A 24,794-nucleotide genomic window follows, 5' to 3' on the forward strand; every position below is an offset into this window, starting at 1 on the left:
TGCGAGGGCGGCTGCTGGTCACCTCCACCGAGGAGGCGTCGGTGTGGTCCTCACGGGGCTCCGAGCTGGTGCCTTCGCTGCTCGACTGCAGCGCCGCGTCCTCGTCCTCGTCGCTGTCCTGAGGGAGGACGAGACGCTCAGATCAGACAGGCCTGAGGCAGGTGTTGTGTTTCAGTGGCGTCAAATTTCAAAGCGTTCGCTGTTCATCTAGAAATCACTTCAAAGTATTGTTCTTTAAACTCTTTGCAGCGTTTAGGCTACCTCGGCTGTTCACTCTGGAAGTTTTTTTAGACAAAAAAAATGGGAAAAAAAACTATATTTTATATTTTAAAAGAAAAGTCACCAAAATCTTTTCTTTAAAAATTTATGTTACAAATAAATAAATAAATAGTAACATAAAATACAACACAAAATAAATTTCATTTATGTTGTACTTCTCTGCCCTAAAGCCAAATAAAAACATTATTATTTTCAAACGAAAAAATTATCTGACATACCTCCCCCGTTTTGCAGCACACCCTCCCCTCTTCAGCTCTAATCCTGTCAAGAATTTATTTGTTTTTAAATAATATGTATTTTTTAGAAAGCTGTTATATTGTAATAGAAAAAGAACTGATATGAAGTAATGTCAGAGAATGTATGTATTTGCCTTAAAGACCTGGAAAAATCCTGGAAATGAATCAGTAAAAATGTGTATGAACTCTGGTTAACCAGATGATTCTCTTCATCAATTAAATCCTCATATTATTGCTTTTTTGTGGCTTTAAGAACCAGTTTCACATATTGAGAGAATTCTCTGCATTTAAAACGATTATTGCAGCATTAATTACATATTACAGTATGAAGCTGATGAGATGTTTTAGAATCAGTAAAATGGGAATGGTTGGAAAAACACAAAATTTTAGCCATTCGGTAAAAAATAAAAAAATGTACAATCAAAACAATAGTTTGCCCTTTAAAAAAAAAAAAAAAAAAGTTTAATATTATTTGAAATGATGGTTAAAGTTGACGACTCGTCCAGCTGCTCTGATGTGTCCTCTGTGTCACACAGCAGATATTTGAGCTGCAGCATGAGTGAAATCAGTCTGACGTTCAGTACGTGACGTCAGTGACTCACATTGTCCTCAACAGATTCAGGTTTCCACTCAGAGCAACAACTCAGAGTTTACACACTTTGGGTTTTGTTGCAGCAGCTGGTTACAAACCCAGATTTCGTTAATAACAGCGTCCCCCACTGATCTAACAGCAGCAGTTTGACACGCAGCGTAGTGCCAAGTGTGAAGTACTGGTGGAGCGAAACCATGGCAACACGGGCCAAATCAAAGCCATTTATGCTTATTATCATCGGTTCTATTTATCAGCTGAAATTTATTACTGGAATTATCGGGGCCGATAATTACCAATCCTGATAATTATCGTGCATCTCTACTTATTATCACATAAAAAAATAAAAAAGAGAAACTCCACACTGAAAAAAAACAAGCTACTTTTTAAAATTTTGCATGAATAATTACCCAAATGATTCATTGGTTATCAAAATAGTGGCCAGTTAATTTTCTGTTGATCAAATGATCATTGCAACTCTACAAAACAAGCGACATTTTTTAGACCCAACAATTAATTAAAAATAAAAATATTCCCATTCGGTTTCTTTTTGTACGAGATCACACGTAAAACTTGAGCACATTTTCATAAAAACCGCCTTCACAGCTTTACAGCAACAGTCACGCTCCAGATTTATCTGTTTCTAATATGTTTCGGTTTCATTTTAACGTGTTTTTGCCGTGTTTGTCGTGGTGACGTTTAAGTCGTGTGAGCTCGATGTCGTTGGTTTATAGCCTAACAGCTTTCTGCTTCTGGAGATTTCATTTTTAACTTTGAAACACACAGACGCGGCGTTCATCTGTGCAGATCATCACGCTGAACTAAACCTGTAAACAGCATAAACTCGTGTCCACCACAGAGATTATTTCTGTCGAGAATTGAAAATCCCAGAAGGTTTTTGTCGAGGGAACCAGCGCGATGCTAACTTCCTGGTCGGTCTACAAAAACACGTCACCGTCACCGCTCTTTTGGATAACGCTGATTTCCGGCTCAGCGGTGGAAGCTCCGCCCATAATTCACGCAAAGCATCATGGGGTTTGGATGAGTTTTGTGTGCTGCCTGTGCGGCTCGCCTGCTTCCTGTCACATGTCGGGATGTTTATATTTGCGCAGCAGATGATGATTGTTCAGTATCCGCCTGCTGCGTGAGGAGCAGCTGACAGGACGCCGCGTTAACAGACTTCAACAGAAGAAGAAATAACGGAGTAAAGTGAAGAAGAAGAGGCGTTATCTAACCTGCGGTGAGCCAGCAGGAGTGTAGTCCACAGCGGACGAGCGTCTCTTCTTCTGCACAAAGATAGCTTTCCTCTTCTTCCTGCGGCGCGTGGGCTTGGCCAGCTCTCCCTCCGTCGCCTCCTCGCCTCCCAGCGGTTTGGACAGCTTCCTCTTCTTCCCGTAGTAATATGCTGCAGGCCGACCAGCAGATGTTAGAACAATACACCCGAAAACACACCGTCAGAGGCCGTTGGGCTCTGAGCGGCGATTTTGGGCTCTTCTTGGTGGCTGTGGAGCAGGAAGTGATGTAATGACAGACACTCACTGTATTTGGTTTTGGTCTGGACGGAGCAGTTCTCCGGGCACTTGTCGGTGACGAGGACGGGGCTGAAGAGGTTCGGGCAGCACTGCAGCTTCACGCACACTTTGCGGCAGAAGTCTGGGATCTGGTCTGCGAGGCGGACGATCCGGATGGTGGAGCGATAGGTTTTCCCTTTGTACCTGCAGGAGAGAGCAGGCAGCCGGGCGGTGACACCTGCCGCGCTTTCTGGCCCCAAAATACCCACAAATATTTCAATAAACAAGCCAGAGAACCATAAAAATAAAAAGATAAGTGCTAATTTGATGCACTCTAAAAAATAATCCAGGGGGCCTATCACCATCGCCAAATTAAACGCAGGATAAAAATAATAATTTATTGATCCAGATAAACCTTTTAGGTTATAAAACATCATTTTGATGAGTTGTGTTCAATCAATCACTTAAATTGTATTTCAGTAGCACCTTTCAAACAATTTAAATCAAAAATGGATCTTTCAAGAATAGAATAAGTAAAAACCATAAAATTTTGACAGTAAGACACTAAATAGAAGGATAAGTTTTTAATATTGGCAGATCCCCCAGCATATTATTTATTTATTCATTTTTGATAGTGGAAAGCCTTTTTACTATGTGTAATATATCCTAATTTCCTCTCTAATATCTAGTTTAAATTGCTGTGAAAACAACATATTTCTCCCCTATACAGCCGAATTTCTTAAAGTTTCTCCCCAAAAATGTCATTTTACACGATTACACTGAACACATCCTGGGAACGTTATGGTTCACCTCAGTCTAATGTCTGTCAGCTGGATAAAGTCATATATGTGCGTTTTTTGGGCACAATTCAGGCGCCCCCCTCGGGATGGCGCCCTATGTGGCCGTCTGTATCGCCTGTGGCACGCGCCGCCGCTACTGGGTGACACTGTCAGCCGATGGTGACACTTTTATTTATGAGAACAAAGCAGGATGAAACTGTGATCCATCACAGCAGTCGACGATGAATGATGATTGGTGGAGCAGTTACGGTGTGAAAGTGGCTGTTTGAGTGAATTCAGATTGTCTGGTCGATGAGGATTAACCAGGAGGGGATCGACTCTGCAGTCGCCCGTCTAATGGCTAAGGTCAGGAGAGGCGAGCTGGTCTGTCGGCAGCTCAAGGACAAATCTGACCTGCAGTCTGACGTCGCCTGAGAGACTCTTAAATATTCAGACACAGATTAAGGATGAGATTACATAGAGAGACTAAAGACAAATTAAGACTTGTTTTCTGTCATTTTGTTCATTTGTTTGAGGTTTTACGCTTCACTAATAAATAAAAATGATTAATAACACATGAATTAAGGAAATAAAAATAGAAATTAAAATTAATTAATTGATTTTTTTCGCACTATCACGACACACAACCCAAGAATCGATGTAAAAGTGTCCCCGAAAAACACTTTTCTCCTGTGAAAATTAACTGGCCGTGTGATCAGCTCATCTCTCTGGGCAGCAAACGCCCCAGAAAATTCAAAGTAACTTCTTTGTCGAGCTGTCCAAACATGCGTGCATGAATGCGATCACTGTGCTCTGCAGCCCGACACGCAGGTGACTCACAGGGACCTGCGACCGGCCGAGTCTCACTCGTTTCAGCCAGAAAAAATGGGCCAGTTTTAGTTCGAAAACACAGAGCGAACGGCCCGGAGCTGTGGAATAATTTGGCTCTGTGCAGCCGGCAGAGCTCACACACAAACCTCTGAAAACAACATCAGAAAAGCAATGAAGAGCGGAAACGGACTCGCAGGGACAGAGAGAGGAAAAACAGCCGGCTCCTCTGTGAGGCCTGCTGCTGGTTTTTGAAGGAAATGTGATCATGATTTATTATGACTGATACTACAGTTTGCCTTAAAGCCAAAAAGTCATTTAACTGTATGACTTCATTGCCTCTGAAAGTGACCAGGAACAGAAAATCAAACAGGAGAATCAGATCTGGTGAACAGAGTTGGGTCAGTTTCTGGTTTTGGCGGTCTCGTCAGTTTTAATGTGTACGAGGGTAAAGCCGTTTGATTTATGCAAACCGTCTGAACCGACATTTTTGTTATCATGTCACATTCTGGCAGTTTTAAAAGTAGCCTTCCACAGCGCTAAATCCAAGTCAAACTGCATAATCGCAGGAGAAAAGTGGTTTTCTTGGGACGACTTTACATCAATTCTTCGGTTGTATGTTGTGTTAGTGCTAAAAAAAACAGGTTAATCTCTTAAAGAGATTTAAACTGCACCAATATGAAAACATTTTGGATTTGAAGCAGACAAAGAGCTGTCCTTACTGGCTGCAGGCGTGTGAGCTCAACTTTTGTCGGATGCTGTGTTTCTTTTTAGATATGTCGCTCGCTTTGAAAGCGCCGCAGTGGATGACAATGGCTGATTTATGACATTAAAATACGGAATTATTGTACGAAACTAATTTTTTTTATGTCCAAAACCTAAACACAGTGTCAGCTAGCTGAAGGGAGATCACCAGGAGACTGAAAGTTTCTGCTCCAGTAAATAACCATGGCTGAAGACAAGCTAGGCTAACGTTACTGCTGTTTGCTATCTTGTATGTAATTTCCAGGAAATATCAAAATATGATGCGTGTTTTTTATGAACGCAGAAAGATAACAAGTAGTCTACTCGTCCATCTTTTAAGTGTTCACGTCTACGGTCTGATCTCCAGCGCACAGCTGATAGCTACATGGTTTGTTTAAATGAGGTGCATATTTAATGGACTCAGTGTGGACACAGAGCTCCACTTTACACGATGCTGTGGGATAGTTGGACACTCGCTTTCGTCTGGGACAGTGTCATTATGTTCCACTGAGGAGCGGCTGCTGAGTCATGTGAGTCACCTGGTAAAATTCGGTAAACCGGTCCAGTGTTTGACTTAATGTCAAACCGGTTTGATCGTTTTCACACCGGCCTAACCCTTCTGATGAACGCTCTCCTGCACGACTCTTATCTTTTTCTCACTTGGCTTTGAGGGTCTCCTCCTGGCAGTCCCAGCTGGGATCCTCCAGCTCCTGCAGCTCCTTCAGGACTCGTCCGGGCTTGTAGGCGGCGTTGATCAGCATGCTCAGCAGCTGGAGGCGAAAAACAGATGAAAAAAAACTTCAACTGAACAAATTCTCAGGAAGAATCAGAGTCAGCGCACAAACATGAAGGAGGACAGATCACACTCGTCTTTACAAAACATTTGTGCACACAGAGCGTGTGTGTGCACACGCAAGCCGTCTCTGGAGAAATTAAGAGGCTGTTTTGCTGAGCAGCAGAGTGTGTGCGTGTGTGTGTGTGTGTGTGTGTGTGTGTGTGTGTGTGTGTGTGTGTGTGTGTGTGTGTGTGTGTGTGTATAAACACACTTGACTGACAGCTCCTCACATTAAAACGAAGGCACTGCTGGGAAACCGCAGGTGGTTAACAAGACATCGCTGTCTCACCCGCCATCTCTCACCTCCTGTCCCCCCTCACCGTCTCCTCCGACCCTCCCCTCCCGTTAAAAGTGTGTAACTCTCTGATTAAACCTGCTCCTCTGCGCCTCCCCCCGCTGCTCCTCACATCAGCTCACCTCTTTGAGGACCAGCGTGCACTTCCCGGGCCCGACGGCCTGCGGCAGCTCGGCGATGCGTCCCTTGTTGAGGTACGGCCCTGAGAAACAGCGGTGGTTGACGAAAATCTTGGAGCAGCAGTATCTGCCGTTAGCCGAGCCTGAGAGAGAGAAAAGACCAGAAACAGGAGAGTTAACCAGCAGAGAAAATTCAGAACTTTTAAGTTTGTAAACGCAAATTAAATTTAACCCCTTAGGGCCCGCTTTGATATCACACACACTCATATCGCTCGGCACACAAAAGGCACTTTTTAAAATCAGCCTTTAAAAAATATTTTACGTCGGTATGATTTTTTTCATCAAGTGAATGTTTCTTAACCAACATCAGTCCTGATTATAAATATCAAATATTCATTAATTTTCAGAAGTTTAACCCTTTTAATGCCAGGTTTTTATCATGATGCCACTGTGTTTTTAATTAAAAAAAAAAAAAAAAGAAAGAAAGAATTTTCAGTATACTACATGCAAAGTAGATTGTTTTTTTTTTGATGGTCACAGCCTGGGATTTGTCATTGATTAGCAGCAACATTGATTTTTATACGTTATTTTTTGTGCAGTGTGAAATACTCGCACTCATACGACGCTGCACACAAAATGCACTTTTCAAAATCAATCTCTAAAAAATATTACACATTAATATGACTTTCTACTTTCATTAACTTAATTGTTTTAACCAATATTAGTCATAATCATAAATATCAAATATTCATTCATTTTCTGAATTTTAACCCTTTAAATGACAATAAAAAACCCACAAAAAAACATAATTATTTTCAATAATAGATTTAGAAAATTATTTAAAAATAGCTGGGTAAAAATGTTTAGGGAAAAAGAAAAACTAGAGAGAAATTTTTATAATGATCAAAATTATATTTCAATTATGTTACAGAATTATTAGAAATTCAAAGCACCTTCTCCAAATCTTGTTTGCCTTTTATTAAATTTTTTAAAATTAATTTCAGGTATTTTTTTTGTTCTTTTCTCTTTGCTCATTGCCGTCTTCCCATGTCTTTGAAGGAAATCAAGACAGTTTTCTCAGGTTTCTCAGATTCTGATTTAAATGTTCCTAAATCCTAATTTTTGGCTGCACCTTTTTTCCAACTAAACCCCGCCCACTACAAACCTGTAAAAACAGCACAGGAAAAAAAAACCCGACTAAAACAGAAATCTCTTGTGTGAAATAACAAAAATGGTTGTTACTGTGGAGTAAAACTGCTTTGTTCTTTTAAAGCTGAAGTTTTCCTGTTTTCCTCGTCTAGAAGCCGTCAGATTTATTGTCTTTCCCACATTAATGCGTGTCAGTGGTGACGGAGGTGGATGCAGTCGAACTGGGCACAGAGATAAATGAGGGTCGACATAACGAAGCTGCACTCCGCCCGTCCTGCAGCCCCCGACCGCCGCCGGCACCTGGAGCCGCAGCGCCGCGGGTGAATAGTAATCAGACGGGGGGATGAATATGCATGAACGAGTGGGTGGGTTTTTTCTCGGGGAACTCGGAAAAAGAGGGCAGGGGTCTCCTGGAGACAACACTCAGCCCGCCGCTCGCTTTGTGCTCCGACATACATGTTGTTTACATACAGATCAGCCGGCAACACAACGCTGAAACGCATCCAATAATAATCCCATAATGCACCTCGCTCTGCTTTGGCTCAACATCCTTTAAATGACAATTAAGATTTTTTTACCTGGACTTTATCTTATAAATGTTGGCTTTAATTTTTCTTGAACCCGCTTGCTTTACATACTTATATTGTGATTTATTTGTCTTTTACATTTTAAAATTGTGCACAAAAAACCTGCAGAAGTTCACAGTAAAGGTCTGACGTTTATGACAGGTGAAAATCTCACTGTATAAATACTGTGTCTTAGTGTTTTAAATACTGTAAAACTTCAGTTACGACGGGCTTTTAATTTTTTTCACACCAAACTGTTGTTCAGCAAAGATGGAAAATACAACCAAATTATTTATTTAATATTTTGAGGCCTCTGCAAATGTTCTTTTCCAAAAAATGGGAAGGAGGTAATGAGCAACAAAAGAGATGGCCCCAAAAATATGTGAAAAGTGCAAATATTATTACATAATTAATTATTACCTCAAAATTTGCCAAAAGAAAAACTAAAAGTAATAATTAAAATGTTTTTCCTTTGCTTTTATAAAATAGTCTCCCACATCTACTAATTTCTTTTTTGTTTTTAAAGGTGTACTCCTCCTCTCCCCTCCTCTCCTCCTCTCCTCTCCTCTCCTCCTCTCCTCTCCACTCGTCTCCTCTCCTCTCCTCCTCTCCTCTCGTCTCCTCTCCTCTCGTCTCCTCTTCTCTCCTCCTCTCCTCTCCTCTCCTCTCCTCCTCGTTTCCTATCCCGTCTGCTCTTTACGATGTCAGCATCATGACTGAAAATGTTTTTATAAAAGTCACAAAATCAGTCTCATGATAATATTTTTTGTAACACCTCTTTCGCGGTAAATGTTTGGATTAAATGTGATTTGTGAGTTCGGTAGTAAATCTGTCTCAACATGAATAATAGAAACTATAAAAATAAGTCTGAAAACCAGAATTTTCTTTAACGAGAGCCACTTAAAAACCCTGTGAAATGCAGTTTTTTTTAAAGAGGATGCTGAGTTTGTGGCTCTGCGTTTGTGTCTGTGGGTGGATTTCTCTGCTTCCAGCTGATAACCGGCCAAACACAGACACAGCGCGGCTCAAATCTGATAGCAGAAAATGTTCCAGCTTTCCATGTTTCAGTGATAAGTGAGGATTTCCTCTGCAGCACGATTCAATAAGCATGCAGGAAAAACATAGTGCATGTATATTTCTGTCCGATATTGTTTTATGTGAGAGTGAAGAAACCTTCGCTGACAGGAAACGAGACTCAGTGGGACAAAGTGCAAACTGAAGCAGAGAGCTGCATCAGCTTCAGCTGCTCTCTTCTGAATAACAGACACGACGTCATTCTGCTTCTCCTCTGAGAACAATTTCAATATTTTCATTTTCATCAACATCTAATCACGATGCTGCTCTCTGGACTGTGTTACCGAAAACGCACAACTAGTTTCCATCTTTTCCATTTTCCATCCTAAAATCTGAGATACATCCTTAAAATCCATCAAATACGCTGAAATCCAAGAAATTGCTTAAAATCTGACAAATGCCCTAAAACCCCAGAAATGTCCACAAATCCTAAAAATGCTCTAAAATCCCAGAAATGTCCTAAAACACCTTAATCTTAGCATTTTACAATTGTAGATCTTACAACTGTCCTAAAATCCTAAAAGCATCCTAAAATCCAAGGAAATGTCTGAAAATCTAGAAATGTTTTAAAATCTGAGAAACATCCTAAAATCCTAGAAATGTCCTAAAATCCCAGAAATGTCCTAAAATCCCAGAAATGTCCTAAAATCCCAGAAATGTCCTAAAATGTAAAAACATCCTAAAACACGAGAAACATCCCAAAAATCCTTGAAACATGTTTGGGGCCGCTTCGATCGGCCCCTGGCCTCCTGTCACTTTGTAAAAGTGGCCCCTCAGCAGAGCGGGTTCGGGGTTCGGGGTTCGGGGTTCAGTGTCCCTGCCTGGGACATCGATCACTTTAACAGGCGGTTAAAGCAAAGCTGGTTTGAAAGGGACAGAGTGAGGCGTCTCGGCCTGCTGATGTTTGGACGACGGTCTGGAGGCGGAGTTTCCCCTCAGCGCTCATCAGCGCAGCTCGTTAGCATTAATCACTGCAGATAAATCAGGTGTAACGCGGCCGTTTGATTACCTGCATCCGTGGCGACGGGCTGGCAGAGGCTGACGGGGGCCGTCTCTAACGGCTGCGGCGGGACCGACCTGCGGGAGGAAAGCAATCAATACAGTCAGAGTAATCAATGAGATTAGCTAAGTGATGCAATCAGGCAGGAAACAACAGAGCAATCAGATGATGGATCAGTGAGGAGATCAGTCTTCACAGCAGAGACACACTCTGTCAGAGAGCAGCGGGGGACGACGGGGGGACGACGGGGGACGACGGGGGGACGGCTGATGAAAGGATTCCCCTGAAGGTGAGAGATGGAGCTGGTGGTGCGATGAGAGAGGACCTCATATTTCTGCTGCTCGCTCCTCGCGCTCCTCGCGCTCCCCGGGCTGCGTTTCCCAGCCAACACTGTAACGTGTCATTTGTCAACAAAATCAATCAGCGCCGCGGGAAAGCAATCTCTGCTCCAAAAAGCCACCGCTTCAATGAATGTCCGCGGAGCGACAGAGAGGGAGGGCGAGACGGACAAACGCTTCGGGAGTTTCTACAGAAACCTTCGACTTTTTGTTTTTTTGGCTCACAGGTAGAAAACCAAAGGCAGCGAGCGGAAAGATGTCTCACTCCGCGCTGAAACAGACGAAGGCTGGACGGATCGACTGATGGACGCATGGGGACAATAATTCACTTTGTTTCTATTTAACTCATTGAGAAGTCCTGAAAATGTACTAAATCCAAGAAATGTCATAAAATCCTATAAATGTCCCACAATCTGAGAAATGTCCCAAAATCTCAATATCCTGGGAAATGTCCCTAAATTCTGCAAATGTCCTAAAATCCTAGAAATGTCTAAAACTTTCTAAAAGTCTGAAAATGTCCTAAAATCCTAAAAACATCTTAAAATCTTAGAAATGTCCCAAAATCAAAGAAGCTTCCTGAAATCCTGCAAACATCTTAAAATCCTGAAAAGTCCTAAAATCTTAGAATTTCCTAAAATCCGAGAAACGTCCAAAAATCTGTGCAATGTCCCCAAACTCCTGAAACGTCCTACAACTCTGCAAATGTCCTAAATACCTAGAAATGTCCTAAATCTCTAGAAATCCTGAAATCTAGAATCATTTTTGGGTCTGCTGCGAGTGTCCCCTTTCAGGGTCTTCCAAACCTGCGGTCCTGCTGTTTGTCCTCTGTCTGAGGACACTCAAAAAGAAAACCAGATTTTGTCTCCAGAATCCTTCAGCCTCAGTGTGTCTCTGTGACTGTCCTCAGTGTGTCTCTGTGACTGTCCTCAGTGTGGACAGATGAAAGTGTTTTCTTACTGTTTCTCGGGCTGAACCACGGCGATCTTCTTCTGCTTCTGACCTGCACACAAACAGTGAGCTCCAGTCAGTGTGTGTCTCTCTCTCTGTGTGTGTGTGTGTGTGTGTGTGTGTGTGTGTGTGTGTGTACCCACAGACAGGTTTGAGCGGAGGGGTCAGAGGGTAAGCGTTAGCCTCGCACCAGCCCACAGGAAAGACGTCCATGGACTCTGCGTCCACGATGCACTCTGACAGCGGCTTCACCACACCTGCAGACAGGTAGGAGAGACGGAGCTGTCACGCAGTAAACAAACACACACACAGTAAACAGACACACACACATGTTTTTTGACTCTGAGACACAGCAGGAGTCCAACACGCACACACACGCACACACACACGTGTACCTTCCAGTCGGAGCCACAGCAGGCGTCCTCTGACCTGTGTGATCTGAGCCACACACACCTCCGCTGGCCGGTGAGGGTTCACCGCCTCCAGCCACATGTCCTTGGCAAAGCCTCGACTCTGCCAAGTCTGAACACACACACACACACACACACACACACACACACACACACACACACAGAGAGGAAGAGAGGGAGAGTTTATTTTTGTATTCGTCGTTAGGACAGAGATCTAACCTCAGATAACCTGGACAAGATAAGAAACTGATTTCCACCTTAGATGACGTGTTACGGTGCACCAGAAGGGTCAAATAACATCTCGGTGGCTGTCTGTGTCAGATCATGTGATAAATAAATGTGTGATAAATTCTGATTTATTGATTATAATCTGATATATTTGTTAAAATGCACCATATCCAACTTTGAATGGTTTTAGAACATTTCTAGAAATGTAGGACATTAGATTAGATTTAGACCATGTGTGGGATTTTGGGACATTTCCAGATCTTCATTTCCAATATTTTAGGATGTTTTAGGACATTTTTTAAGGAATTTAGGACACTTCTAGGATTTCAGGACATTTGTAGGATTTTACAACTTTAGGACATTTCAAGGATTTTAGGACGTGTCTTGGATTTTTGATAATTTCTTGGATTTTGGGATGACTTTAGTGCGTTTTTTTGGATTTGGGAACATTTCTCTGATTTACGGAAATTTCTCTGATTTTAGGACATCAGTGTCTCAGCTGTGTCCTCTGTCGGGGGTGTGGGGGATCCTCCTCTGGCTCTGTTTTTGATCAACAAGCTCTATGTTGATGCTGTTTTATGTCTCTGACACCTTATGGAGACTAAAAGTACAAAAACTATTCTCAGAGTCAATCACTTTATTTTTATTGTGAATTAGAAAACGGTTGGGGGGCCACCAGGGGCCCTATCAGGGGCCAGATTTGGCCCTAAGTTGAGTATGACTGCGCTAGTACGCTGATTTAGGGACTCTCGTTATTCCTCGCGTAGCTAAATCCTCTTCAGTCTGAACAAATATGGAATTGTTCAGAATCTGTTAAAACGTGTTTGTCAGGGTCTAAAAAGGCGTCTGATGAGCTCGGTCTTACGTCGGGGAAGCAGGCGTCGGGGGCCGCCTCCGTCCCGCTCTGCTTCAGGTAGTCGGCCCAGTCGAAGTCCTGGCCCTCGTAGCCCCGCGGCCGCTCCAGACTCACACCGTTCTTCAGACACCACTGGACGGGCAGGATGCCGGGCGAGTTGGCGTGACACACCACGAACCGCGGCTTAGCGTCGGCGGAGAGATCGTCCGGCGCCACCTGGAAATAGATCTCATTGTAGACCTGGAGAGAAAACAAAAACACGAGTGGAGAAACTTTTAACATCTTAACGCAGCATTTCCACGTACTTCACTTTAAAAACAATCATCAGCTTAATCAATGTTTTGAACATTTAAAATGGGAAAAAAAAAACTTTAAATACTTTTCAGAAAATGTAGACTTCCTTATTTTGATATAGCAAAATTATCACCCGAAAAATACATACATTTCCTATTTTGTGTTTAAAAAAATCCAAATCTTTTAAAAACAGCGAGGCGGGAGGAAAAATTGAAGGTTCAGCTGAGGAAATTTCAGATTAATATTTGAATCTTTAAACTTGTTAATTCTGGCACAAAATATTTACAGATTTACTCCAAAAACAGGAGTTTGATGTCACAGAGAGTCTGTTTGTATGAACACGTCATTCTACAAGTTTTTCACTATTACAGCAGAGACGAGGTAGGTTTTTTTTTTAATGAAAAGTAAAAATGTTCAATCAAAATTTTACAAACACAGTTTTAAAAAAGTGCAAAAAAATAAGTAAATGAGGAAAAAAAACACGTCAGCATCAGCGAGATAAAACCTCCGTCACTGGAATCCACAAACCTGATGAACGAGGTTTCCTTCAGTCACAAACACGTTAAAAATGTGATGCCACATTAATAACAGCAGCTGAGGGACGCCTGCGGGAGCCGTCTGCCTCATAAATCTTGTTTATTTTTGATAAAAGATAAGACAGCGTTTGGAGTGCGGCTCACCGTGGTGACGGAAACAGGGCAGATGTGGAGCTGCTCCCACAGAGAAACCATCTCCAGCTTCATCCCGCTCTTGAAGGAGTGCTCGGGCAGGTCCACGTGGTCCTGACACAGTAAAGTCAAGACTCAGACAAATGCGTGCTCCACTTTTACTCACACACACACAAACGTGACACTATGTAGGTCACTCGGACCTGCTGGGTGGGCGTGCAACCGATCAGGAAAAGTGTAATCGCGTCATCTCAGGGTGGTGGTGATTAAAAGGTCAAAATTACAGCTGCTGAGAAACCAGACGCTGCAAACTGTCTCTGAGCCGACCAGCAGGGGGCAGGATATCAGCTGTCTGTGCATGGAAAGGCAGATTTCAAACTGCTGCCCAAAATTCACTCATCAGGACTAAACTGAGAATCTGCAGACTTGTTAGTTTAGTTTTTACGAAGATTGATTTGCTCCGTAAGTGGAAAAAAATGGATTTTTAAAGATGCCGTTTTCCCACAGACTGCAATAGTTTACATGACGGCAGAACTGAAATCTGCCAAAATTTTCAGATAAAATTCGGAAACATGACACGCTTAATCGACCATGTCAGCAACATTTTGTACATTTTTTCATTCACCTAGCAGATTTATTTAGCGAGAATTTGCAGGCATGTGTCTACAGTCAAACAGTTTTTGATAAATGAGATATCTGTGAGGATGGTTTGTGTCGGACGGTCTGAAGACGCCCTGCAGCGAGAGATCGGTTTAATCAGTTTGACAGTTTCTGATAAAAACAGAGCGATGGACTTCATCATTTGTACCTCAGTGATGTGAACGCACGTTTCTTCACAGTTGGGCCGACATTTTGGTGGAAGTTGCAAAGCTGTAGCACGTTTGAATGATAAATTATGAATTTTCAAACTTTAAAAACCAGGACTGACTGATGGCTCGTGTTTGCAGCTGAGGACGTTTGGCATCAGACCGGACCGATTTGCAAAGTTTGGATTATTTTTTTGCAGGAGAAGTTGGATTTCCTGTGAATAACAATAATAATAACACTGAGAAAAACAGCTTCACTGCCCGGCCGTCGTTATTGACTTTTTCCTGATACGCGTTTCTCTTTCTGCTGTTTATTCTGAACCAGCTGGAAATGTGGGAAAAAGGGAAACTGCTTTTTAGATAAAAGCAAATATTGTGTCTGTGATCTCGCTGACAGCTTGTCAGCTTCGGTGAGTCAGCTCAGTCGAGGATGTTGTCGTTGTGTTGGAGGCAGGCGGTTTCTGGCAGATTCATCACGTTTTATCATCTAAGTCAGTGGTTCCCAACTGGTGGGTCACGGTCCAAAAATGGGTCTGATGGATGGATTAGTGTGACATGTTTGCAGAAATGTTCATTTGTTCTGATGTTTGGGCTGAGTTTCCTAGAAATAACTGTGCTTTGGTGGTAATTATTAAGAAACAGATTTAACGGGCACAGTTCCTGTCAGCTGTTGGTGTAAACAAACCGGTTTTCTGAAAATGTAACAATCTGAAATTTATCTTTAAAAAGTCTGCAGTGACACGACAGCACAGGGAGACTAAAACTGCTGATTATTAATTCATGTTTGATGAATATTTACATGTGATTAAATGGAGCTTTTCTTTTAAGGCTGTTTCTATTCCCCCAAACAATTGGTACCAAATTTCTAAATTCTTTCGAGTAAATCTGCCACACGAAATAAACAAATAGGAAATTACAGAGTGGTGAAATATTGTATTTCCATTAATGAGCCGTTTCATCAGAGATCAGCCGCAGATGGCAACACAACAAAGCTCCTCTCATCTCCTCTCATCCAGGTCATCCTGCAGTCAGGCTGCACGCCAACACACACACACACACACACACACACACACACACACACACACACACACACACTCACTCTCAGTGTGCAGAGCAGAAGTGTGTGTGACCTGTAGAGACTCACCTTGAACACCTCCAGCGGCAGCGGGCTCTTCTGTCCGTCGAGGCGAGCGTCCTCCAGAGCGTCCTGCCACTCGGAGGCGCTCCTCAGAGATCTGAGCGCTGACGAGGAAAGATGATGATGTCAGACATGCGTTTATTTTTTTAAGAATATCTGTCATAATGGAATAGAAAGCCTTTATAGTCATTATTTATGTTAATTAATACATTAAAGTGCAAATATCACTGACATATAAATAGGAAAAAAAAAAAAATCTATTTTAAAAAATAAACATATATATATACACATATATATATTATATTTATTTCTGTAAAGCAAAACTGCCAAAAATTAGCTTCCTCTGACTTCTAAAATGAGATTTTTTGCCTTTTTTTTTTCAGTCTACCATGACGGTAAATCTAGTATATTTGAGTTTTGACTGTTGTTGACAAAAATAAGCAATCCCATACATTTTGCAAATAGCAATGGTATGTAAGTAGGAAAAAAGGATTAAAACAATATTTTAAAAAGAATAATAAAAAATCAAAAAGAATTTTAATAACTGGCCTTACAAAAATGTCCATTTTCATACAGCTTCTGCAAACCATCATTGTTGCAAATCAAAAATAATTTCAATGATTTAAGTGACTCTTACTGTACTACGACTTCTCGTTAATTTAACTTAATTTCACATTAATCTTTTTAAATAAAAAAAAAAGCTTTTCTTTTGGTATTTGCGGGGTTTTTTAAATTATTATTATTTGCCATTATATTCAACTTAATATATTAAATAATTGACTTTTTGTTCATTGACGTTTTGTTCAGTTTGAAGGCTGGTGCCTTGGATTCTTTGAAATTATAATTTGTTTTTTTCCTGACATTTTGTGGATGAAACTATAAAGAGATGAATTAACAAAATAAGCAGATTAATTGGTTATGGAAGTAAACACAGTCGCAGCTCCGAAATTTTCAAACTAATTAAAAAAAATCAATAAAAACACAACCAAACTATGAAAAAAATGGTAATTAAGTATCATAACGTTCTAATGCACACTGTCATAGAGTTAGAATAAAATAATAAAATCAGAGTTCCTCCCCGAATGAAAACGTGCGAGCGGGTCAGGTTCTCACCTGTCGGCGGCTCTAAGGCGAGACGGTTCTCCAGAGCCCAGCCCAGGGGGCGGAGCCTGGTGTCCAGGTAGAACAGCCAGGTGTCGTGAGCCTGCTGGTCGTCGGAGAGGCCGGCGTAGCGCACACGCAGCCGCCCTCCGACGTTCTGGACGACTCGGACGGGCCAGTAGAGGAACGGACCGGAGGCGTCCTGAAGCTCCAGGACCGAGCCCTCCACGATCAGATCCACCGTGTTTTTCCCTCTGAGAGGCTGACGGAGAGAGACGCACAGATTTATTTAAACTCTCAGGTACACCTCAGAGGGCAAAACCTGATACACCTGTGAACCTGATACAGTGCGACGAAGTGACAAAAGAGGAAGCTGATGTTATACTTAAATAAACAATAAAGCTATCAGACTTCTAAAGCTGCCGGCCCACGGGTTTGGAAAGCACGTTTTCTTTAAAAATCACCAAAAACTTTCAATGACAATAAATAAATAAAAAAAAATTAAATTAAAAAAAACATTAAAACTTTGGAATGAAAAAAAATCCCAAACAAATTTGATAAAAAAGCAAAATCAACAAAAATCTTTAGTGGGGAAAAATCACAAAGAAATCACAAATCACCTTTTTTGTCTTTTAAAAATGGCGCTGAAGTAAATACAAAAAAAAAGCCAATATGATATTCAAAAATCGCAACAAAAAAGCAAAAATTTGTCAGGAAAAATGAAACCAAAATGTTTACTTCAAAAATCCCCAAAAACTAAAAATAACAAACAGTCCCTTAGTTGTATTTAAATATTCAGTTCCTTAAAAAATAATATATATTTTAAAAATCTTTTATAGTTATGATAAAGAAGCGCTGAGGAGTATCGATGGCCTTTCAGAGAATGTATGGTCTTTCAAATTTGCCTTTAAGTCCTGGAAAAGTCCTGGAAATGTATTGGTAAAAATGAGTTTGAACCCTGTCGTATGAGACGCCTCTCGTCCTTCTCGCCCCAGCGGACTTTCTCGCTCTGTTTACCTGGTCCGTATCGCCACAGATTTGATTTGAGTAATTTGACAGTGGTCTCTTAAAGACGTTAAAGTTATCGATACGAGGCGCTGAGGGGCGCGTTTAAGGGTCGGGTCGCTGGCTGTGAGCACTCACCCCCTCCAGCAGGTTGGCCGGCGCTGTCCGGGCGCCCGTCAGGTCCTGAACGAGGAACTCCGTCCAGTCGCTGTATTTCTCCTTGATGGCTGCAAAGAGACAAAAACGCAGAACGCAAACTGAGAACAAACAGTCAGTGTCGAAATGAAATATTCATTTTCAGCCTCTTTTCTGAACTTCTCAGTGCAGCGTGCATGAGTGAGTACATGCAAACACAAACAGTAATTCTACTAATAATTCTGCTTTTTTTAAGGCAGTTGCTGATTATTATTTAAAACTGCAGACGTGAGATATTTTTACAATGAATTTCTGAATGTTTTATGCAAAAGAAGTGAGAAAAATTCACATTCGGTGTATTTTTCTTGAGAAGCCTCTGAAGCCTCGATGGCTTTATCCGCTCTGCAAACATTAACGCTCACTTCTGATTTACGGCTGAGATTAGTCCTTTTTTTTCGGCTTGCATCTGGCAGAAGTAAACACATCAAAATGAAAAACACCGACTAATGTGGTATTGAGCGCTGCCATTTAAATGTTAATGTGCAGAATAACAGCTGCAAATCTGAGAAAGAATAAAGACGAAGAAAAAACAGAGAAAACTTTTGATTACGGCTTTCTGATGAGCAGAAGTGAGATCCGCACAGAAACAGGTGTAAATCCACATTTTCAGGTGTTTCACGTATTATGTGTCAGGTTCAAGAGCATATGAGAGCGCAAATAATCAGAGCTGGAAATGTAAAATTCAGAGTGATATTAAGAATCAGCTGTGGCACAAATGAGCAAAGACAGAAATCTTCATTAAAAATGCTAAAATAATAATAATAAATAATAATCAAATAATACAAATACTTATAGAAATACTTCAAATAAATGATCAGATATAAGATGACTGAGATGAAAATGCTTTAGCTGAGCTAAAATGTGTTTGTGATCGGGTTTTCCCCCAAAAATACCCACTGTGGTCTTATGATTTGTGACTGATTCGACCTTATCTCAGTTTGAAGTGCAGAGGAGACACGAGGGGAATTACGTGACGACGAGCATCCTACAAAAATCACCATACAGCTGGCGAAACGCCTCCTTAGTTATATTTAATTATGTAATTTTTGTAAAGCTTTGAAAGCTGGATCTACCTCACTTTTCCTGTTCTGATCTCAGACACATTTAACAATATTTAAACCTTTAAACCTGCAGAAACGCGGTGCGGTTTCTTACAAAAACTGAGAAAAAAGACAACGAGCACTCTGTTAATAAATGTTTCACAAATAGCCAGAAACTAGAAGGTTTTTGGAAAATTATTATTTTAAAACAGCTAGGGGAAATAGTGGGAATATGCATCTCTAATAATCAATAATCATAATTACATTTAAAAAGATTTTTTGCATAAATTAATTTTATGAAAAAAATTGACAGGTCATTTTTTAAAAAAAAAAAAGATTTTATTTCATTTTATTTATTTATTTATTACAAATATCAGGCAATTTTCTTGTACTTTTTCCTCATTTCTAGCTATTTTTGAGTTCTGCATGTTTGTCCTTTTTGTCACACAAAAAGAAAAACAACAAAAATCAGCCTCCACACATGGAGACACTTGTTGGAGTCACTGAAACGTCTCCAGATGAGTCACAGTTGCAGGACGCCTGCAGCGCTGTGAGCTGACGCTCCGCAGCAGCGATCAGCTTCAAGCTGAAGTGAAAATGAAACGTCGCCCAAACACTGAAACACGCTGCTCAGGAGAACTCGTTCAGGGTTTCTGTTTCTGTGTTGTTTTGAGGTTTTTTGTCTTTAATCTTTGAGCATGTGTCTTTCATGCAAAATCTTATTTAGTACAGTCATGAAAAACCTGGAAAAGTTCTGGCATTTGCAAATAGCAATTTACAGGCCTGAAAAAGTTTAGGAAAACTAAATATACTATGAAAGTTTTGGAAAAGTCCCAAAAATCTGTTTAACACATGATAACACTTAACTCATGATGACACATGATGTGTTCAAGGACTATCAGAAATGTGAAAATCCAACAATAATTTCTGTTTTTACAGTTTTTGGCTGCGATACATGATGAAGAAAAAAAAGTGCGTGTACAGAAGGCATTTTTGAACTGAAAAAAAAAAATGCTAAAATACATTTTTTTTCCAAAAATTACAAATGATAAATTGAAAACAAAAGCAAAAAATCTATTTAAAAATCCCCAAATGAATTTAAAGAAAAGAAAAAAATGGCTTTTTTTCCTCCAAAAATCGCCACGCTGGTTTGTTTTGTTGGTTTGTTTTGTTTGTCTTTAAATAAGCTGTACAATAAATCAAGAAAAAACAGCTTTTAAAGCTGTAATTCCCTCCCGAAGCTTTCTTTAAATCAGAGATTTGGGGTAAATAAGTGACGGTGAGCTCCACAGAGGCCGCTCAGGATTTTAAATACAAAATTGACTTCTGAGACCAAATCAATAAATCCTCGGTTGGACTCCGGAGCCCGAATTTAATCAACAACTGTGGAATTTTCTGGCAGATAAATCCCAGTTTTCCTGCGAAGGTAACGTGAACAGTGAACCTGCTCGCTCTCGCTACGCCTGTTTAATAATAGTGTTTTTTCCTGTGAGACTATTTTCTTTCCTTGCTGCTGCTGCTGGACTTTGAAACACACACACACGCGTGCACACACACACACACACACGCACACACACATGTACACACACGCTGCACACACAGTGTTGATCTGGCGTGTGCAGAAATAGATAAACTATTTTTACAGATCCTGCTGAGATTAGTCATGAGGCCGTTTAAAGCTCAGCCGAGTGAGCCGAAGCTAAAACATGCAAACTTCAACCTGCTTCACCCTCTTTCTCTCTTTCAGTGGAGGAAGAAGTATTTACATCCTTTACTAAAGTAAAAGTACTAATACCACACTGTGAAAATACTCTGTTACAAGTTAAAATCCTGCATGAAAATGTTACTTTAGTGGTAAAATGCACTTTAAGTATGAAAAGTAAAAGTACCCAATACAGAAAAACCTGAAAACAAAAGGAACATGCGCAAAATTATTTTTTGTAAATTAGGGGGGAAACCCAATTACTACACATTATATTAAAAAAAGAAAAAAAACACCACCAAAACTCTAAAGCATTCTAAAAAAAAAGAAAAAAAAACTTGAAAGTAAAAAGAAAAAACATGTATACTCCAGATTTTTTTAAAGAAAAACTTCTCAAAATTATGATTAAATTTGAAAATAACACCACCCTACAAGTCAAAATTATTCACAAATCAAAGAAGAAAAAAATCCCAAAAATTTAAATGATATAACAAAACAAGAAAGAAGAGCAAAGAAAGAAATTTGAAACAAATCAAAATTACTTAAAAAATAAACATCTCAAAAAACGCAACTACATAATTACTTTTCTGTGAATCAACTGATTTATCAAACAATTTGTAATTTACTTTATAACAAACATCATATTTTATTAACGCTCTCATGTTTTTAATGCAAAAATCTTAACTTGTAAAAGTCTTAAATTTAAAATTTGTTGAAGTAAAAGCATAAAGCATGAAAATTAAATACTCAAGTCGCGTACAAAGACCTCAAATTTATATTTAAGTACAGTACTTGAGTAAAAGTACTTAGTAAAAGTACTCCCCAGCTTGCAGTTTCATTATACTGTAGTGATTTTTTTTCTGTTTAAATTATGATGTATTTTTCTTTATTTCCATCCTAAAGGCTGCAGACGTGCAGACTTCAACGCAGACTTTCACAAAACAATACGTGCTTTCTTAACTTTGAGGGAGGAGCTCCTCAAAACACCCCCTCCTCCTCCTCCTCCTCCTCCTCCTCCTCTTCCTCCTCCTCCTCGTCTTCCTCTTCCTCCTCCTCCTCGTCCCCCTCCTCCTCTTCCTCCTCCTCCTCCTCTTCCTCCTCCTCCTCTCAGGCTGCATGCAAATATTTCACATTAAAAAAAACCAAAAACAGTCTGAAAACACGCCTGTGAAACCTGATATTTGCACTCGTCCTGCCAGCTCCTCTCCTGTAAACTCTCCGTGTGTGCGCAGAGATTATGTAAAGGCTTCCCTTTAAATAATCAATGTTATAATTAAAGAAGAAAAATCCTCTCAGTGTTTCTTTTTTTCCTTTTTTTGGCTGCGATCACAGCGGTGCAGCCGATTCTAATCAGAGTTAATGGCAGTAAATTACGCTCGATTCCCCTCCGTCTCATCGGAGATGAACGGCCCCCGACGCACAAAGGCCAAAAAAGCAGAGTCAACTCAAACAATTACCGACTAACACTTGAACTGACGGCCTTCCCAAACAGCCCGTGAGACGTTAAATGTCACACACACACACAGTTAGTGTGTTTATTGAGGGCTGTGTGTGTCTGAATTACACTCAGACAGTTCCAGACGCCACATTGTTAACATTTTTATATTCATGACGAGGGCGAGATCTTACAGCAGTTTGTGTAAATATGAAGCTCCTCAGTGATGGTTAGTGCTCAAGAGGCCAACGAGCACAGAGACACACTGACAGTGTGTGTGTGTGTGTGTGTGTGTGTGTGAGTAGCCAGTGGTGAAAGAAAGTCCAAAAAACTACCCCCTCCCCAAACAATTAAATAAAAATACAAGAAAATTACCTGAAATTTGCATGAAAAGTAAATTTGTACTAAATTTGAAAAAAGTGCTAAAAATCTAAGACTATTACATATTCTGTATAACATTTTGAATATTCAATGCTAATTATAAATATAGTTTCTGGACATTTTCCCTATTTTTTTAAATGATATTTTTCTAATGTCTCTCTCCCACCCCATTTTTAAAATATTATTTTTCGCGTCACATTTTACCAAATTCTTGCCATTTGCTCATTGCCTTTTCCCATGTTTTTGAAGAGAATTAAACTAAAGTTTTCAATACTTGTGAAAAGCGAATAATTAATTACATAAATAATTACACAAATAAATAAATAAATATGTAAAGTGGAAAATAACATAGGAAAATAACTAAATAGGAGAATTCATACACAAAGTGGAAAAAAAAATACATAAATAAATAAGAAAATAAGTATTAATTAAATTGATCAATAAAATAGAAAATTAAATGGGAAATTAAATAAATATTGTCATTTTTGGCATTTTCATCTATTTATTGACACATTTATTTATTTTAGATTTTGTCAGTTTGTAAAACGTTTCACAGAGGTCACACCCAAACTAAAGCAGCTCTTTGTATTTGTCTCTCGCCACAATGCTTTTGTCAGCCTGAATGCAGCCGCACACTTAAAACACACACACACACACACACACACACACACACACACACACACACACACACACACACACTCGGAGCAGAGGATGGTGTGTATCTCAGAGCATCATCTCCAGCCGGCTCTGGCAGGAAGCAGTGTGGTGAATTCATTATGCAAAGTATCTCTGTCGGGATGTGTTGAGCGAGCAGCTACCTCACCACATGACCAAACTTGTGATGTAGCTTTAAAAAGCTCTTTACATGAATGGCTGAATGTATCTGACACACATGCAGATTCACACACACACACACACACACACACACACACACACACGTGCACATGAGACTCTGTTTGAACAGGCTCCCTGATTCAACCCCGAGGCTCCAGACATGTGTCCGTTATATGCAGACAAAATGCCAAAAATATGAACAGAAGGTTCAGTTAACTGTCTGGTTAGTTTTTGTCAAACCTGACAGAAGCCCATAGATCAGTGTTACTCAACTTATGGCCCGTGGGCCAAATCTGGCCCCTAATAGGGTGCCGGGTGGCCCCCCCCCAACAATTTTCTTATTTACAATAAAAATAAAGTCATTGACACTGTGAATTGTTTTTGTCCTTTTAGTTGGGCTGGGCAATAAAATGATAACAATAACAATCGTGAAATAACTTTTCCTCAATTGAAATATGAGATGTAGTCAATAAAACATTCCAGTCATGTTTTGACAGACAACACGAACAGCCAACGATAATAAGAATAGCGCTGCGGAGAATCAAATGCAGTGAAGGACTTTGACTGTCAAACAGCTGAGTGTTTGACAGCCACAGCGCTGAAACAGACACATCTGCAGAGGTGAAAGTGACTTCTTTAGACTCTACAGACGACTTTGTGTTAGTTTCAGCTTTAATCAGAGTTTGGATGAATTATTTAGAAACACCAGGACGCGTCGCGCCGTGTCTCATCCAGCCGCTCACGCTGAGCTCTCATTATTATTAACAGGGGCAGATGTAATGTTTTGGGGGCCCGGGGCCACAAGCACATGAGCTTATTTTCAGCCTTTCTCTAATTGTGAATGTTGGCAGGCTGTTGGCAGCTTTTCATTTTTATATAATGCTGGAAAGTTAAATCAATAATAATAAATCATATGTTTATTACACTCCAACACACCATGGTCACATGAAACTGTGTCAGTGAACTATGAGGGCAAAAAACTAACCACAAAACGCAAAATAATCGTCCTTTAATCGTAATCAAAGTAAAATGTTCAGTTAATGGTGATATTGGATCCCCCACACCCCCGACAGAGGTCCTAGCAAATACCCTAATGTCCTAAAATCCTAGAAATGTCACAAACTACAATAAACATCCTAAAATACAAGAAATGTCCTGAAATACACGAAATTTCTTAAAATCCTAGAAAACTAACCTACTAAAAACTACTAAAACTGCACCAAAGTCCTTCAATCCTAGAAACATCTTAAATTTGTACAATTGTCCTAAAGATGTCCAAAATCCTAGAAATGTCCTATAATCGCAGAAACATCCTAAAATCCTAGAAAGACGAAAGGAGCCGCTGCGACTGGCCCCTGGCCTCCTGTCAGTGTATAAAAGCGGCCCCTGATCAAAGCGAGTCGAGTCTCTC

General features: G+C 40.3%; 1 protein-coding gene across 8 annotated transcripts in view; it reads right to left on the minus strand.

Moving 5' to 3' along the window:
• sfmbt2 (Scm like with four mbt domains 2) overlaps positions 1-24,794 on the minus strand; it is a 49,685-nt gene that overhangs the window by 3,286 nt on the left and 21,605 nt on the right. For 3 of the 8 annotated variants that reach the window (XM_042511739.2, XM_088072850.1, XM_088072849.1), the window contains 14 exons: positions 17,935-18,023; positions 16,804-17,053; positions 15,697-15,794; positions 13,759-13,860; positions 12,794-13,024; positions 11,686-11,812; positions 11,434-11,547; positions 11,300-11,342; positions 10,014-10,081; positions 6,219-6,358; positions 5,627-5,736; positions 2,644-2,819; positions 2,340-2,509; positions 1-118 (listed from right to left, as the gene is read on the minus strand). The exon at positions 1-118 is cut by the window's left edge and continues 146 nt beyond it. In XM_042511739.2, the coding sequence (XP_042367673.2) occupies positions 1-118; positions 2,340-2,509; positions 2,644-2,819; positions 5,627-5,736; positions 6,219-6,358; positions 10,014-10,081; positions 11,300-11,342; positions 11,434-11,547; positions 11,686-11,812; positions 12,794-13,024; positions 13,759-13,860; positions 15,697-15,794; positions 16,804-17,053; positions 17,935-18,023 (1,836 nt within the window). Of the gene's footprint in view, positions 119-153; positions 541-2,339; positions 2,510-2,643; positions 2,866-5,626; positions 5,737-6,218; positions 6,359-10,013; positions 10,082-11,299; positions 11,343-11,433; positions 11,548-11,685; positions 11,813-12,793; positions 13,025-13,758; positions 13,861-15,696; positions 15,795-16,803; positions 17,054-17,934; positions 18,024-24,794 lie in introns of those variants that run through there. The other 5 variants (XM_088072853.1, XM_088072854.1, XM_088072855.1 and 2 more) reach the window with 5 other exon arrangements.

This window comes from Plectropomus leopardus, chromosome 22 (assembly GCF_026936395.1).
Source record: "Plectropomus leopardus strain MGB_pleo_1.0 chromosome 22, ASM2693639v1, whole genome shotgun sequence".
Classification (NCBI taxonomy): Eukaryota; Metazoa; Chordata; class Actinopteri; order Perciformes; family Serranidae; genus Plectropomus; species Plectropomus leopardus.